The sequence below is a fragment of the Stegostoma tigrinum genome, chromosome 34 (assembly GCF_030684315.1).
Source record: "Stegostoma tigrinum isolate sSteTig4 chromosome 34, sSteTig4.hap1, whole genome shotgun sequence".
Classification (NCBI taxonomy): domain Eukaryota; kingdom Metazoa; phylum Chordata; class Chondrichthyes; order Orectolobiformes; family Stegostomatidae; genus Stegostoma; species Stegostoma tigrinum.
Window position 1 is genome coordinate 7,404,312 of NC_081387.1, and position 17,193 is coordinate 7,421,504.

Sequence of the window (17,193 nt, forward strand, 5' to 3'; positions counted from 1 at the left end):
TAGCCTAGCTGGTGAAGTGTGCATCCAATCAACAAATAAAATGTGTAAACATTGCTGAATTCTCAATTAATAGCATGTGTATGATGTTTTTGATAATTAAAGACACAATGCTACTTTTCGAAGTCAGATTGAGATTTATATTTAATTAGGTTATTCGAGAAGAGCCCACATCAATATAACAATCCTACTGAGAAACATGCTGTAGATTTTTCTGTACCTGGAAGTTAAATATCTGTTACACAATTATACCAGTAGCTAACAGGCTCCTGTGAAATTGTACATCTGTTATTTTAATGCAAACTCCAAACAAATTATTTTCAATAGATATTAAAATAGTAGACTCATCTCTTAACCAACACATTATAACTTTGCACAATTACCAACAGGTCAGTTTTCTTTCAGTTTCAGTGAGGAATAGGTCACAATTTGACATGAAACCATGATCTGATGGCACATGATTCTTTGTCGCTCTTGCAAATTCTAACCACAACTATAGAGACCACTTATGTGTCATTAGGGGCTCTGAACAATGGCAGAGAGGGCTCATGCCACAATCTTAATACGCCTCATGATTAAGCAGCATGTGTACTTTGCTATCCGAGCAGTACAATCAAGGAAGACCAAATGTGATTCACTTATTTTCACCTAGTACTTGACTATCACACAACGGAAAATATCCTTTCAACATTTACCAAGTGAAGTCCACAGGACCCTTGACCCTGAAGGAATGTGTCTAGACTCAATTCCTGTTCGATCCACGTGACCCTTCTCCCACATTATTCATTTCTAGTTCCAGCCAATTAATGCTAAACACTGGTGGGAAAGTCAAAATCTTGCAGCAATGTGTTCAAAACAATGTTGACCTAATTCACATTTTAAAATAATCTTAAAACTCCACTCCAGTATTGGGATTGCTAACATTATCAGAAACAAATCCTAAATGTCACAATGTTCAAATTTTGACTTCATTTACAGCAGCAAAATCAGCACAAATTAAAGTCTGCATTCACTTGTGAACACGCTGGTGTTTCAACAGATTGGATGACACAGTGAATCCTTTCCCACATGTGGAGCAGGTGAATGGCCTCTCGCCAGTGTGAACCCGTTGATGTTTCAGTAGGTTAGATGAACAAGTGAATCTCTTCCCACACACAGAGCAGGAAAAAGGCTTCTCTCCATTGTGAACCCGTTGATGTTTCAGCAGGTAGGATGAACATGCAAACCCTTTTCCACACTCAGAGCACGTAAACGGCCTCTCCCCAGTGTGAACCAGTTGGTGCTTCAGCAGGTAGGATGAACGGCCAAAACCCTTCCCACACACAGAGCAGGTGAATGGTCTCTCGCCAGTGTGAACTCGCTGGTGAGTCACTAGATGTTTTTTGCTTTTAAAGCTCTTCTCACAGTTAGGACACTTAAAAGGTCTCTTATCAGTGTGAACAAGTTGGTGTGTACTGAGCTGGGAAGACTGAGTAAATCCTTTCCCACACACAGGGCAAGTGAATGGCCTCTCCCCAGTGTGACTACGTTGGTGTACAGTGAGGTCAGATGATCGCCTGAACCCAGTTCCACAGTGAGTGCACCTGAATGGTCGTTCATCAGTGTGAACACGTTGATGGCACGTAAGTTCCCAGGAACTTTTATAGCACTTTCCACAGTCTGGACATTTAAAAGGTCTTTGGTCAGTGTGAACTCGCCAGTGCTTCCGGAGGGCAGAGAAGTGAGTACACCCCTTACCACACATGGTACAGGTGAACAGTTTCTCCCCAGTATGCATGCGCTGATGAATTTCCAGCTCAAATGGGTAGCTGAATCCCTTTCCACAGTCCCCACACTTACAGGGTTTCTCACTGGTGTGGCTGTGCTTGTGTCTTGATAGGCCAGATGATCGGCAGAAGCATCGACCACATATAGAACACATGTATGGTTTCTCCCCATTACGACTGGTGCTTTTTGCTTCCATGATTGAATGCTGAAGATGTTCAAGTCCTGATCAACAGTGTGATGTGTCAGCAAGGCCTTGAGGTTTCTGCCTAAATGTCCTCTTCTTCTAACACCCTATATCAATTTTAAACAGGAAAAAAATAGTGTCAAAAGAGAGAATCATCAAAAAGGTATGATCAAGGAATAAGACTAGGCCACTTGGCCCTTCAAGCCTACTCCACCATACAATAACATCACGGCTGATCTGATTTTAATATTCCTACATATCCCTGATAATCTTTCATCACCTTGGTAAACAAGAATTTATCTAGATTTGCCTTAAAATATTTCAATACTCTGTACTTACTGGATTCAGAGAAAGGGAATTCTGACCTTGGAGGGAAAGAAAAGGGTTCCTCATCTCATTCAAATGGTCACTGATTTCTTTTGAAACTGTGACTCCTAGTTCTGGATTCGCCCACAAGAGGAAACAGGCTTTCACAGCATACGAACCTAGCCTAACCAGTCTTTATTTATAAGGTAATTCACTGCTTCCCAGGTAGGAGTCTAATGAACATTCACTGAATTGCTTCCATTGTATTAACATCCTCCTTGTAAATATAGTTGTCAGTATTGCACACAGTATTTATTGAGCCTGCATCTAAATGTCCTGTAAAACTGAAGCAATAACCTGTGTACTCTTCCATGTAATTGCCCTCGTAATAAACCATGACATTCCATTTGCTTTCTGGATTACTTGCTGCATACCGACATAAGGTTTATGCACCTGGACATCTGTGTCTTGGCGCTCTGCAACCTCTCACCATTTAAAGACTATGCTTCTATTTTTTTCCCACCAAAATGAACAATTTGACACTTTACCACATTGCACTACAATTTCCAGGTTTAATCCCATTCATTTAGCATAGGTATGGCCCTTTGTAGGTTCATGTCCTTTTTCCATCTGTATTAATCAGCAAATTTTGTTACCATGCTTTTGATCCCTTCATCCAGATCACTTACATAAACTGCAAACAGCTGAGATGCCAGCACCAGCCCCTGTGGAACACTCATGACATCCTGCCAGCCTAAAAGAAACACCACTTATTCTTACTCTGTGCTTACCGTTAGGAAACTAATCTTCCATCCAAGCCAGTATGTTATCCCTTAGACCAAGAACTTTCCCTTTGCTCAATAACCTTTAATGCAGCACCTTATCACTGTTACTGGAAATCAAACTGCAGCCCATACAATTGTTCCCCTCTATTTACAGCTCAAGTTACTACTTTCAAAGAAATCCAATAAATTAGCAAAACATGATTTCCTTTGACAAATCCATGTTGGCTCTGCATGATTATCTTGAACATATAACTTTTTTAACAACAGCTTTGAACACTTTACCTTTGACAGATGCTAAACTAACTTACCTTTAGTTTCCTGTCTCATTCCCTTTTTGAATGAAATGAAATACATTTGTAAGTTTTCAATCGAAAGGAATCTTTTGAATTTACTGAATTTTGTAAAATTAAAACATCCACATTGGGTTGTTTCCCTACCACTGAGTTAAGTAGCCTGGGTCAAGTCCTATCTGCTTCAGAGGTGTGTATAACATTTCTGAACAGGTTGATTAAAAATATCTAAGAAAAATGTCAACAGGCTGCACCTTTTAAGTCCCAAGGTGCAATCCATCAGGGCTTGGGGACCTGTCAACATGCAGTTCAAACTGCTTAGTCAGAACTATTTCCCTTGTAACTGTAACTTTCTTGAATTAATTATCCTTCACAAATCCAAATTTATAGCTATTTCCGGGGAAAATGTGCAAACTTCACACAGACAGATGCCCGACAGTGGGATCGAACCCAGGTCCTTCACACTGTTAGACAGCAGTGCTAACCACTGAGACACCGCACTGCTCCCGTCCTAGCAATAATCAAAGCCCTAAAATCCGTCATAAAGATTTGCAGTGGTAAAATAGATAAAAGGTTCTACAGAATATTTGTTCTTAATATAACAATTTTACTTGTCTTCCTTTAAGGATTGTTCTGTTTTGTCATTAAGTTTCCTGTACAGTGTCCTTCCAGTGCCAGCTTTACGTCAGATAATACTGGGTTTTGCTGGGCTGAAATCATTTAGGGCTAAACCCACAAGATCCACCTCCATGTTCACCACAGCTACAACTCATGCAAATCTACACAGCAAGACAAGACGATCTACTGCATCAAATTCTAACAGAAACAGACATTTTCATAATGAGTATGTCAAGACACAACAAGAACAAGGCCTGCCATTGTGAAATACCATAGATTTTGGAAATGCAAGTTAGGAGAATGAATGCAAAAGTTGGTCAACAGATCAGATAATGTCTGTGGGAAGAAAATAAAACAAAATTAACATTTCAGGTTGGAGACCTTTCTAAATTTTATAGGGCACTAGTCAGACCAGAGGTAGAATACCGTGAAGAGTCTTGGTCCCCTCATCAAAGGAAATATACATTGGTACTGCAGGCAGCCCAAGAAAGTTCACTAAATTAATCCGAAATAGGGAGGAATTTTCTTATGAGATGTTGAGTGCATTAGACTTGTACATAGAAACATGGAAAATAGAGCGGGAATAGGCCATTATTCAAAATCATTGTGTCTGATCATCCAACTCAGAAGTCTACTTTCACTTTCTCCTCCATAACCTTTGATCCCTTTAGTTCTATGGACGATATTAATATTTCTTTTGAAAGTTTTCAACGCCTTGGCCTCAACAATTTTCTGTGGCTTAGAATTCCATATGCTCGCCACTGTCTCGGAGAACAAATTTCTCCTTATCTCAATTCTAAATGGTTTACCCTGTATCCCTAAAACTGTGATATCTGAATCTGGACTCCCGGTCATCAAGAACATCTATCCCGCATCTACCCTATCTAGACCTAGTAGAATTTTAGGTATTTCTGTGAAAGTCCTCCATCATTCACCTAAACTTGAATGAATATAGTACTACTCAGTCTGGTTTCTCTCCATATCTCATTCCTGCCATGTTGAGGGCATACAAGAGACTTAGAGTTAGATGGCTTGTAGATTAAGAGAAATGATTACATAGCAGGATCAGTCTGGCAAACTTCTTTGCACTCCCTCAAATACCAGAACATCCTAGACCAACAAAAGTGCAGACCATAATCTAAGTGTGGTCTTACCAATGTTCAGTACAGTTGCAGCATGACATCTCGGTTCCTGTACTTGAACTCTCTTGCTAAATCCTAAAGCTAAGATATCATTTGCATTCTTCACCACTTCCTGAACCTGCATGGTTACATTCAATGAATGATGCATAATAACATTCGAGTCTCATTGCAGAAGGTCTTGTTCCTCAATTTATCATCATTCACACAGCCATCTGCCTGCCTGTTTTATCCAACAAATGTGGATAACTTCATATTTATCAACAGTATGCAATGTATTTGCCCACTAAGATAACATGTCCAAATTATACTGAAGCTGGTCTGTATCCTCCTCAAAGCATACACTCCTACCCAACTTTGTGTAATCTACAAACCTGAGATATGACACAAAGTTTTTTTCCTACGTTAATGGTACACACTCTGAAAAGCTAGGATCAAAACACCAATCCATGCAAATTCATTGGCATTTAGAACAATGAAGGAAGGCTTTACTGAAACACACTTAGGAGGCTTTACAGGTTAGACCTCCATTGTCCTAAGGGACATTGTGCTACACTGTCCTTAGAGAAATTTCTGATGGTTTAAACCTAATGGTCAACACTCCTCAGTTGATGCATTTCGATTCATCTGTGCTTCTTTAATTGTCAAAAATGCAAAAAAAAGATTTTTTTTCCTAATGGTGTTGTTTAATGGAAATTTCGGAAAGGCCTACACATATCTTACTGGTAGATGTCTTAGTTATCACATTTCTATAGTATGAGATTTTTATGACGATTCATTTTTGGTTCTTTTAAGGTCCAAAATGCAAAAAGAAAAAAAAAAGCACACACTTGTCTTGGAAGCAGAGTTCTGTTAACAGATCTTTTGAAGAGGCCAACACGTGGTCAACGTTATTTTTATTCTCTAAAATTATATGGACAGAATTAGGATTCTTTTTAAACAGAGTTATATTTATGGAGCTTTTGTAGAGGCCTGCCTGTGAACAGCAGTCTAGAGTGAGTTCTTGTTTGATCAGAAGGTTGAAAGCAGTCAGCTGGACCAGTTGAAGAGTTGTTTTTTCAAATTCCATTATTCAACTAACTAATTGATTTTATTTATGATTAGTATATTTGTTTATTTTAAAATTTCTTACTTTTGGCATGCTTAATATTCATTCCTTGAGTAAGGAAAGGTAGTTTATTTTACATATAACGTGCTATTATAAGCTGCTTACTTTTATGCATAAGGATGTTGAGGGCATACAAGAGACTTTGAGTTAGATGGCTTGTAGATTAAGAGAAATGATTACATAGCAGGATCAGTCAAATAGACGGGAAACTGTCAGGAAAGGTAAGAAGTAGTTCAGAAGTCTCCTGTGTCTATTCCTCTCTCAAACAGATATTCTGTTTTGGGTACAATGGAAGAGGATAGTCTCTCAGAGGAAAGTAGAAGAGACAGTCATATCTTGGGCACGAAGACTGAATCTGATGTTTGGCGGTGTTGGGCAAAATTTAAAAGAATAATTATAGGAGACTATAATTCATAATTATAGGAGACTCTCCTGTCAATAACACAGATAGGAGCATCTGAGGCAGTGAGCGTGAATGTAGAATAGTATCTTGCTTTCCTAGTACAAGAATTAAGGATGCCTCAAAATGTTTGAAGCATATTGTTAAAGGGGAGTGTGAGAAACTGGAAATTATTGTACACATTGGTAGGAATAACATAGTTAGGGAAAAGATCAAGGCTTCACAGAGTGTATATAAGAGGCTAGATAGAACATTAAAAAGAAGAACCTCAAAATTAATAGTCTCTGGTTTACTTTCCTAAGTAGCAGAATAAATGCAAAAATAGATGACGATGATTTTCAATTTGAAAAGAACCAGTTAATTAGAAATGACATGCAACAGTAAGTCAGAAAACAAAATAACTGAAGAATTCAACTACATATATTTCAATACAAAGGGTTTTACATGTAAGGCTGATGAACTTAGAGCATGTTTGGGAACGTGGGATTGGCACATCATTATTATTACAGCTATTACAGAAACTTGGCTGAGGGATGGACAGGATTGGTAGCTCTGGGTTTCAGATGCTATAGAAAGGACAGAGAGAGAGGCAAGAGAGGGGCAGGGGCATTTTCCATTAAGAAAAACACTACTGCCATATATACAAAAGATATTTCTGAAAATTTGACCAAACATATTGAAATTAGCAATAATAAAAAAAATCACCTTGATGGGATTGTGCTATGCACCTCACAATATTCAGAGCAAAATTGAGGAACAAATATGTAGACAGATCTGATATAAATGTATGAATAATAAGGTTGTAATAGTAGGAGATTTTAATTTTTTAAACATTGACTGGGACAACCACAATGTTAAAGGCTTAGATGTTGAAGAAATTATTAAATGTGTTCAAGAATTTTTTCTTTACCAATACATAAACATTTTAATCAGAGAAGGAAGAGAACTCGACCTTCTCTTAGATAATATGACACGGGAAGTGACTGAGGTGATAGTCATGTTTCTGTGTAGAGCTGTACACAGCAAAGAAACAAACCCTTCAATCCAATCCGTCCAGGCTGACCAGATACCCTAAATAAATCTAGGCCCATTTGACCCATACCAGTCTAAACACTTCCTACTTAATGATAGTATAAGGTAGCGGTGGAGATTAGATAGACCTTAGATATAGAGGAAAAATTCGGCACAACATCATGGGCCGAAGGGCCTGTACTGTGCTGTACTGTTCTATGTTCTATTCATATTCACATCCAGATGCCTTTTACGTACTGTAATTGCACCAGCCTCCATCATTTCCATGGAAGCTCATTCTGCACACGCACCATTGTGTGAAAAAAGTTGCCCCTTAGGTCCCTTTTAAATCTTTCCCCGTCACCTTAAACCCATGCCCTCTAGTTTCGGGGAAAACTACCCTGGGGAAAAGGCCTTGGCTCACTCTTCAGCCTCCAATGTTCCAGGGAAAATAGCCCAAGTTTATTCAGTCTGTCCTGAAAGGTAAGATTCTTGCAAATCTTTTCTGAGCCCTTTCCTGTTTCACAACGTCCTTCTTAAAGCAAGGAGACTAAAATCGAATTCAGTATTCCAAAAGTGGCCTAACCAATGTCACGTACAACTGCAACACGACCTCCCAACTCCTAAGCTCAATGTACTGGCCAATAAAGGCAAGCATACCAAATGAGTCTATCTGCCTGCGGCTCCACCTTCAAGGAACTATCAAACTATATACCCAGGTCTTTTTGATATGAACAACACTCCCCAGGATCTTACCATAAGTGTCTAACTCCTGCCCTAATTTGCTTTTCCAAAATACAACACCTCACATTGATCTAAATTAATCTCACCTGCCACTCCTCAGCCCATTGGCCTGGCTTATCTACATCACATTGTACTCTTGGAGGTAACCTTCTTCTACACCCACCAATTTTGGTGTTATCTGCAAACTTACTAACCATGCTTCCTATGTTCACATCCAAATCATTTATATAAAGTGACAAAATGCAGTGGACGCAGCACCAATCATGGTAGTACACTGCTGATCACATAGCTCCAGTCGAAAAAAAGCAACCCTCCACCATCACCCTCTGTCTCTTACCTTCAAGCCAGTGCTGTATCCAAATGGTTAGTGCTCCCTGTATTTTGTGATCTAACCTTGTTAAGCAGTCTATCATGCTTGATGAACACCTTACTGAAATCCATACAGAATATGTCCAACACTCCTTGTTACGTTTTCAAAAAACTTAATCAAATTAGTGAGATACGATTTCCCATGCACAAAGGTATGTTGTCTATCTCCAATCAGTCCTTGCCTTTCCAAGTACAAGTGAATCCTATCCTGAGAAGCTCCTCCAACAACTTGCCCACCACTGATGTCAGGCTCACTGGTCTACCTTTCCCTGGCCTTTCCTTACCACCTTTCTTAAATAGCAGCTACAAGTTAGCCAACCACCCTGTGGCATCTCACCTGTGGCTATCAATAATACAAATATTTCAACAAGGTGCCCAGCAATCACTTCCCTGGCTTCCCACAAAGTTCTGCAGTACATGTGATCAGGTCTTGGGATTTGTCCACCTTATGCTTTTTAACACTTCCAGCACCTCCTCTTCAGTAACAGGGATACTTTTCAAGATATTGTAATGTCCTAAAGCTCTTTAGCTTCCATATCCTTCTTCAGAGTAAACACTGATGAAAAACACTTGTTTAGTACCTCCTTCATCTCCTATAGTTCCACACATAGGAAGCCTTGCTTTTCTTTAAGGGGCCCTACTCCCTCCCTGGTTAGTCTTTTCTGCTTACTGTATTTTTAGAATCAGTTTGGATTCTCCTTATCCCTACTGATCAAAGCTATCTCATGACCCTTTTTTGCACTCCTAATTTCCTTCTTAAGTACACTTCTACTGACCTTATACTCGTCTTAGGAGTCACTCGATCCCTGCTGTCTATATCTGACATTTGTTTCCTGCTGATAGTAGAAGAACACTTTAGATCTAGTGATCATAATTCTAGTTGTTTTAAAATAGTTATAGAAAAGGATAAACCTTCCATAAGAATTAAACTGAAGTAAGGAAAATGGTGTGAGACAAGAACATTCAAAAATTGATTGGAGTATATAGACTCTTAGCAGGTAAAGAGACATCTGATAAGTGGGAGGCTTTCAGAAGTGTGATAACAAGAGCTCAGCATCGTTAGATTCCTCTTAAAATGAAAGGTAAGGTTCATAGGATTAGAGAACAATGGATGAATAAAGATATTGATGTTCGAGTCAAGAATAAAATAGAATCAAAAATATTTTATATACAGATAACTGGATTCAAATGAAAACTTTGAACAGTATAAAGAGTTTAGGGGCAAACAGTGGCTATGAGATAGCCTTGGCAAATAAGATTAAGGATAATCCAAAGAGATTCCACTAGTAAATTAGTACATTAGGAAAAAAGAGAGCAACGAGATAGAGGTGGCCCTGAAAGATCAATGAGGTCGTACTGTGACATACCTCGGAGATGGGAGAGATATGAAATGAACACTCACATCAGGTTTTACTGGGGAAAAAGAAACGGAGGCTACAAAACTCAAGAAAATAAATTTTGATCAAAACAAAATTGCTGGAAAAGCTTAGCAGGTCTGGCAGATCTGTGACGGAGAAAACAGAATTAATGTTTCGGGTCCGGTGACCCTTTCTCAGAACTGATAGTATCTGGGAAAACATCACTTTATATGCAGAAAATAGGGAGGTGGGTGGGGTAGGGGGTAAACTACAGGATAGAGCCCAAAGGGAGGCAAAGACAAAGGAGTTGCTCATGATCAGGCTGGGGGAAGGTGAGTAGCTGTTAATGGGGACTGTTAGTGAATAACAACTGTGGGTGTGCATTGGCAGGCTATGTGGTGACAAGGCCTGGCGTGTGGGGTTGGGCGCTGTTACATGGTAGAGTTTAGATCCAGGGTGGTGCATTGAAGTGACAGGCAACAGATAGTCCAGGGTCTTTTTTGCGGGCAGAATGTAGGTGTTCTGCGCAGCAGTTGTCAAGTCTACGCACCAGCCTGCTCCCTAGCCAACATCTCTGTCTCTGACTTGCTGCAGTGTTCCAGCAAAGCCCAATGCAAACTGGAGGAATGACACCTCATTTTCCACTCAGGTACCCTACAGCCCCCCAGACTCAAAACAGAGTTCAATAATGTTCGGGCCTAAAGTCTCCCATGTCCCAGCCCCCCACCCCACATACCGGGTCTTGTTACCACACAGCCTGCCATTACACACCCAATACTGTTAGTTACTCACCGCCCCCATTAACAACTATTCACCCTCCCAGCCTGATCGTAAGCAACTCTTTTGTCTGTCCAATGGTCTTTCTTTCTCTTTGGGATTTATCCTATTGTTTACCGCTCTACCCCATGCACGTCCCTACTTTTTGCATATAAACTGACATTTTCCCAGCCACCATCAGTTCTGAGGAAGGGTCACCAGACTCGAAACATTAACTCTTTTCTCCTTCACAGCTGCTGCCAGACCTGCTGAGCTTTTCTAGCAACTTTGTTTTTGTTCCTGATTCACAGCATCCGCAGTTCTTTTGGCTTTTAAATAAATTTTGATGTTTTGAAAACAGTTCACATCACAGAGGAAGAGTTGCTGGACTTCTTAGAAAATATAAAGATGGATAAATCTCTGGAATCTAATCTAGTGTAAACTAGATGTTCAGGAAAAAATTGCAGGGCTCCTTGCAAAAATATTCATATCATATATAACTAATGGGGAGGGGCCGGATGACTGGAGAGTGTCTGACATTGTGCCTTTAAGAAACAATGCAAGGAGAAACCTGGGAACTGTGGACCTGGGAGTCTGACTTCAATGGTGGGTAAATTGTTGAAGGCGATTCTGAAAGATAGGATTTACATGCACAGAGGGGCAAGGAAGCATTAGGGATGGTGAGCATGTTTTTGTGCGAGGGAAATGGCGTCTTTCAAACTTGATTGAGATTTTTGAGGAAGTAACCAAGATGTTTGTTGAGGGCACAGAAGTAAACATTGTCAAAGGCTTCACTGAAGTCCATATAAACAATGTTCCACTTTGTAGACTAATTAGTAAAATTAGATCATACAGGATTCAAAATGAGCTTGCCAATTGTAAACAAAATTGGCCTAAAAGCAGAAGACACAGACTCATGGAGAAGGGTTGTTTTTGGACAGGAGTCCTGTGGCCAGTGGTGTTCTTCGGCACTGGATCCACTTTTGTTTGTCATTTATATAAATCATTTAGATGAGAATATAGAAGGCATGGTTAGTAAGGTCATGGATGAGACCAAAATTAGTAAAATAATGGGCAGTGAAGGTAGTTATTTAAGGCTACAAAGAGCTCTTGATCAATTGGATAAATGAGCTGAAGACTGGCAAATGGAGTTTACTTTGCATAATTGTGAGGTATTACATTTTGGTAAAACAAACAAAGGCTGGACTTACATAATTTAAGGAGGGCCTTGGGTAGTGTTGTAGAACAGAGAGGCCTAGGGGTTCGTGCACGTAATTCTTCAGAGTTTGTGCCACATATGGATTGGGTCCTTAAAAAAGGGATTTAGCATGCTTGCCTTCTTTGCTGAAACCTTTGGTTTTGGATGAAATTTTGAGGCTATACAGGATGTTGGTGACGTCTTTTCTGCATTATAATGTCTAGTTCTGGTTACCCCGTTGTAAGAAGGACTTAAGCTGCAAAGGATTCAGAAGGGTTTTAGCATGATGTTGTTAGGAATGGAGGGTTTGAGTTATAAGGAGAGGCTGGGTAGACTGTGATTTTTTCACTCAACCCTAGGAGGTTGAGGCGTGATCTTTTAGAGGTTTATAAAATCATGAAGGGTACAGATAAATTTAATGATTGGTGTCTTTTGCCTAGCCAGGGCAGCTTCGAGGCTAGAAGGTATATTTTTAAAGTGTGAGAAGAAAAATGAAAAAAAAAAGACATGAATGGTAAAATGCACTCAGTGGGCTGAAATGCACAGATTTTAAGTGCCATAGACAGCTGCAAAAATAATCAAGAGCCTAATGGAATGCTGGCCTTGATATCAAGAGAAATGGAGTTTAACAACATGGAAGTTTTGCTGCAGCTGTACAAAACGCTATATAGAGTACTGAGAGCAGATCTGGAGACCAGACCTTAGGGAGGCAAATTGGCTTTGAAATGAGTACAATTTACAAGAATGATTTATCTCCTGCACAGGTTAAGTTATGAAGAGCAATTATAAATATTAGGCCTGCTTTCCCTATAATTTAAAAGGATAATTTCAGTCTTCAAATTATAACCGGAAAAGAAAAGAAAAATGGCTACCTTATTTCCAAACTTGGGGATTTTAGAATAAAGGAGCACAATGTAAAAATTAGGGCCAGACCATTCAGGAGAAATGTTAGGAAGCACTTCATGCACAAAAGATGACAGAGTTTTGAAACTCCATTCCAAACATGGCAATCGGTGCTGGTTCACTTGTTAGGTTTAAATCCGAGAGCGATTTTCTTTTTGTGAAGCAAAAGTCCAAAAGACTCTGGGCCAAATTGAGTGAGACCACAGATCACTTACGATCTCACTAAATGGCGGAACAAGGCTTGAGGAGCTGAATGGTCTACACCGGTCCCTCATGGCACACTTCCATTCCTAGGTCTTACGGTCGTGAGGCCTGCTCCAAAACACTCACCGCCTGGAAGGTGGGGGTGAGGCAACAGCAGGGGTTCCATTGTTCCCACCATGCTCCGCGCCTTTGAAATCGCTCTATCCGAAAGGCGTTCGTTCCCCTGCCCGCTGACTGCGCATGTTCGACATGGGCCGGACGCGGGGCACACTGGGCGTCCTCTTTGTCGCGCGATTGGGACTCGGTGGAAACCGGAGCAGACAGCTACCCACGGTGGGTATGGAGGGGGCGGGGCGAGCCGTGGCGCCGGCTGCTTCGCCGCGCTCCCCACCCGTGGTGGATCCTTCTTCGTTCGTACGCTGCACACTCACGGGCCCGGCGGCTCCGGTCCGAGATCGCAGAGCTAAACTCAGTCTCACCCACACCGCGCTCGCATCCGCTCAGCTTCCAGGCGTCTCTCCGCGCATGCTCCACGCCGATGTCTCCATTTCAGGGGCGGGGTCAAATATGCGCCTGCGCGTTACTGCGTTTCTGGTCCACAAGGTCGTATTTACTCACGCATCGCCTTCTGGGTATTACACACCGCCATTTGCACTTTCTCGGGCGAAAATAATGCTTTTCCTACATTAGAAAATTCGAGTGATTTGAAGTAGTAACTTTTTCAGTCTAACTCCAAATTAGTATTACAAAAACGTTTTAAAGATCAGCGAAATGTTAATGGTGAGTTTCGCATGCCGTAGGACGAAAAAATGAAACAGGTCATTCAGCCCAGCGATAATGGGAACTGCAGATGCTGGAGAATCCAAGATAATAAAATGTGAGGCTGGATGAACTCAGCAGGCCAAGCAGCATCTCAGGAGCACAAAAGCTGACGTTTCGGGCCTAGACCCTTCACCAGAGAGGGGGATGGGGTGAGGGTTCTGGAATAAATAGGGAGAGACGGGGAGGCGGACCGAAGATGGAGAGAAAAGAAGATAGGTGGAGAGAGTATAGGTTGGGAAGTAGGGAGGGGACAGGTCAGTCCAGGGAAGATGGACAGGTCAAGGAGGTGGGATGAGGTGAGTAGGTAGGAGATGGGGGTGCGGCTTGGTGTGGGAGGAAGGGATGGGTGAGAGGAAGAACAGGTTAGGGAGGCAGAAACAGCTTGGACTGGTTTTGGGATGCAGTGGGTGGAGGGGAAGAGCAGGGCTGGTTGTGTGGTGCAGTGGGAGGAGGGGACGAACTGGGCTGGTTTGGGGATGCGGTGGGGGAAGGGGAGATTTTGAAGCTGGTGAAGTCCACATTGATACCATTAGGCTGCAGGGTTCCCAAGCGGAATATGAGTTGCTGTTCCTGCAACCTTCGGGTGGCATCATTGTGGCAGTGCAGGAGGCCCATGATGGACATGTCATCTAAAGAAATGGTTCGCAACTGGGAGGTGAAGTTGTTTGTTGCGAACCGAGCGGAGGTGTTCTGCAAAGCGGTCCCCAAGCCTCCGCAGCCTAATGGTATCAATGTGGACTTCACCAGCTTCGAAATCTCCCCGTCCCCCACCCCATCCCTAAACCAGCCCAGTTCGTCCCCTCCCCCCACTGCACCACACAACCAGCCCAGCTCTTCCCCTCCACCCACTGCATCCCAAAACCAGTCCAACCTGTCTCTGCCTCCCTAACCTGTTCTTCCTCTCACCCATCCCTTCCTCCCACCCCAAGCCGCAGCCCCATCTCCTACCTACTAACCTCATCCCACCTCCTTGACCTGTCCGTCTTCCCTGGACTGACCTATCCCCTCCCTACCTCCCTACCTATACTCTCTCCACCTATCTTCTTTTCTCTCCACCTTCGGTCCGCCTCCCCCTCTCTCCCTATTTATTCCAGAACCCTCACCCCATCCCCCTCTCTGATGAAGGGCCTAGGCCCGAAACGTCAGCTTTTGTGCTCCTGAGATGCTACTTGGCCTGCTGTGTTTATTCAGCCCAGCGAATCTGTTCTGCCACTCAGTCAGCTCATGAAATCATCGATTTCAAATCATTGTCTTCAATGGTGCTTACCCCGTTGCATTTCCAACTGAGTTGCTGGGGTCTTGTTTTTCTTTCATCGAATCTCATCTGTTGATAGAACATTGGCGATTGTTGGTTAATTTTCTTCTACAACTTCAGCAAGATAGTCCGAAGGCATAAGACCCAGGGAGAAGCATGTGCTTGAGAAGCAGAAACTGATTCAGTCAGATAGATGAGTGAGTTTGAAAAAAAAATCCCTGATTCATTCTTTATTTTCTTCAGTTGGTTTAGATTCGTTTAGTTTAGTGATTGGATTTTCTTGTGTTCTAAAGTTATCTTTTCACAGCTCCCAGCTGAGAACAGCCTTCTAACACTCACTGCAGGTGTTGATGCAGGTGAGTATATATGAATATGGGAACTGAAGAACTTATGCTAACTCAAATTCACACTGTAAGGAGAGGGGAAAAAGTATTTACAATGACATGGTGGGTTTGAATTTCACTTCAGTTCGGAGGAAAGTTTAAGTGGAAATGGAATTTACAGTTTTGAGCTCAGGAGAGGAAACAGTGTTTTGCAAAATGTAGAATTGTCTGATCGGATGTCTAACTTATACTTACAGTGTTAGTTTGTAAACTACTTTTACAGGATATTAAAATGTTGCAGTCTGCTGAAGGCATACTTAAAGGATGCATCACACCAGGATCTGGCAGAACCGTTCGGTCTATCAGGGCCTGAATATCATTGGAAATTGAGATTGTGAAGTGAATATTTGCCTGTGAGTTTTTGTGAAAATATTTTAAATATCTATGTGACTTGAAAAGTACTGAGACATAAATGCCAGAGTCAGAGTATTCAAGCAAACTGACTGGGAAAAGAAACTTAATCACCTTGATATCAGGAAAATATTGCACTATTCGTAGTGGGGAGAAACTTCGTGTATGTTCTGTGTGGATAGGCTTTGACTGATTACTCAGCCTGGGGAATCATAAGGACACATACATTATGGAGAAACCATGGAAATGTGGAGACTGTGGAAAGGGATTCAATTATCCCTCCAAGTTAGAAACTCATCGGCGCAGTCATACTGGGGAGAGGCCATTCACTTGCTCCCTGTGTGGGAAGGGATTCACAGAGTTATCCAAGCTTCATGTACATGTGCGAGTTCACAGTGGGGAAAGGCCGTTCACCTGCTCCATGTGTGAGAAGGGATTCACTCAGTTATCCACCCTGCTGGCGCACCAGAGAGTTCACACTGATAAAAGACCTTTTAAATGTTGTGAATGTGAGAAGAGCTTTAAAAGCACAAGTGAAGTGCTGACACACCAACGCACTCATTCTGGGGAGAGACCATTCATTTGCTCAGTATGTGGAAAGAGATTTACTCAGTCATGCTCCCTCATGAGACATCAGCGAGTTCACACAGGAGAGAGACCATTCAGCTGCTCTATTTGTGGGAAGGGATTCAGTCACTCATCAACTCTACTGAAGCACCAGCTAGTTCACACTGGAGAGAGGCCATTTATCTGCACTGTGTGTGAGAAGGGATTCACTCGTTCGTCCAACCTACTGATCCACCAGCGAGTTCACACTGGGGAGAAGCCATTCACTTGCTCAATGTGTGGAAAGGGATTTGCTCAGTCACAACATCTACTGAGACATCAGCAACTTCACATGTGACACTGTATTTTAATTGTGTTCTTCATTATGTTATTTGTTTCTACTGCTGGAATTTACTATAACAGGTTTGTTGTTCAATTTACTGAAAATCTGTCAAATAAATCAAATGAAATTGAAGCATGCTATGTCCTTTATTTTTGCAAGATCAGTTAAACCTAATTAAGAAGAAGAACATGAAATTCTAGAAATGATCAATAAGCTAAGCAACATTTGTAAATGAAAAAGTTATTTTTTAAGTGTGCAAACCTTCATGAGAATTGAGAAAAATATAGAACTATAGTCGGTTTTGAGCAAGAATTGGGTGGATGGATGTTGCTCTGTGAAGGGTCTAAATGACAGGA

At 41.5% G+C, this 17,193-nt stretch overlaps 2 protein-coding genes across 5 annotated transcripts; one reads left to right on the plus strand and one right to left on the minus strand.

Annotated features, from left to right (window-relative positions):
- Window positions 1–154: 154 nt before the first annotated feature.
- LOC125446427 (zinc finger protein ZFP2-like) lies at window positions 155–13,653 on the minus strand. 3 transcript variants are annotated; one of them, XM_048519994.1, is made up of 2 exons: window positions 13,264–13,653; window positions 155–2,055 (listed from the first exon to the last, which is right to left on the minus strand). In XM_048519994.1, the coding sequence occupies exon 2, from the start codon at window positions 1,958–1,960 to the stop codon at window positions 1,007–1,009; it is 954 nt and encodes a 317-aa protein (XP_048375951.1). In that variant the 5' UTR covers window positions 1,961–2,055; window positions 13,264–13,653; the 3' UTR covers window positions 155–1,006. The 3 variants fall into 3 exon arrangements, with proteins under 3 accessions (XP_048375951.1, XP_048375952.1, XP_048375953.1); XM_048519995.1 differs by lacking the exon at window positions 13,264–13,653 and adding an exon at window positions 13,149–13,256; XM_048519996.1 differs by lacking the exon at window positions 13,264–13,653 and adding an exon at window positions 12,903–13,099.
- Window positions 13,382–16,969, plus strand: LOC125446428 (zinc finger protein 239-like). Of its 2 annotated transcripts, none has more exons than XM_048519997.2 (2): window positions 13,382–13,470; window positions 15,821–16,969. In XM_048519997.2, the coding sequence occupies exon 2, from the start codon at window positions 16,178–16,180 to the stop codon at window positions 16,850–16,852; it is 675 nt and encodes a 224-aa protein (XP_048375954.1). In that variant the 5' UTR covers window positions 13,382–13,470; window positions 15,821–16,177; the 3' UTR covers window positions 16,853–16,969. The 2 variants fall into 2 exon arrangements, with proteins under 2 accessions (XP_048375954.1, XP_048375955.1); XM_048519998.1 differs by lacking the exon at window positions 13,382–13,470 and adding an exon at window positions 15,529–15,570.
- Window positions 16,970–17,193: the final 224 nt, after the last annotated feature.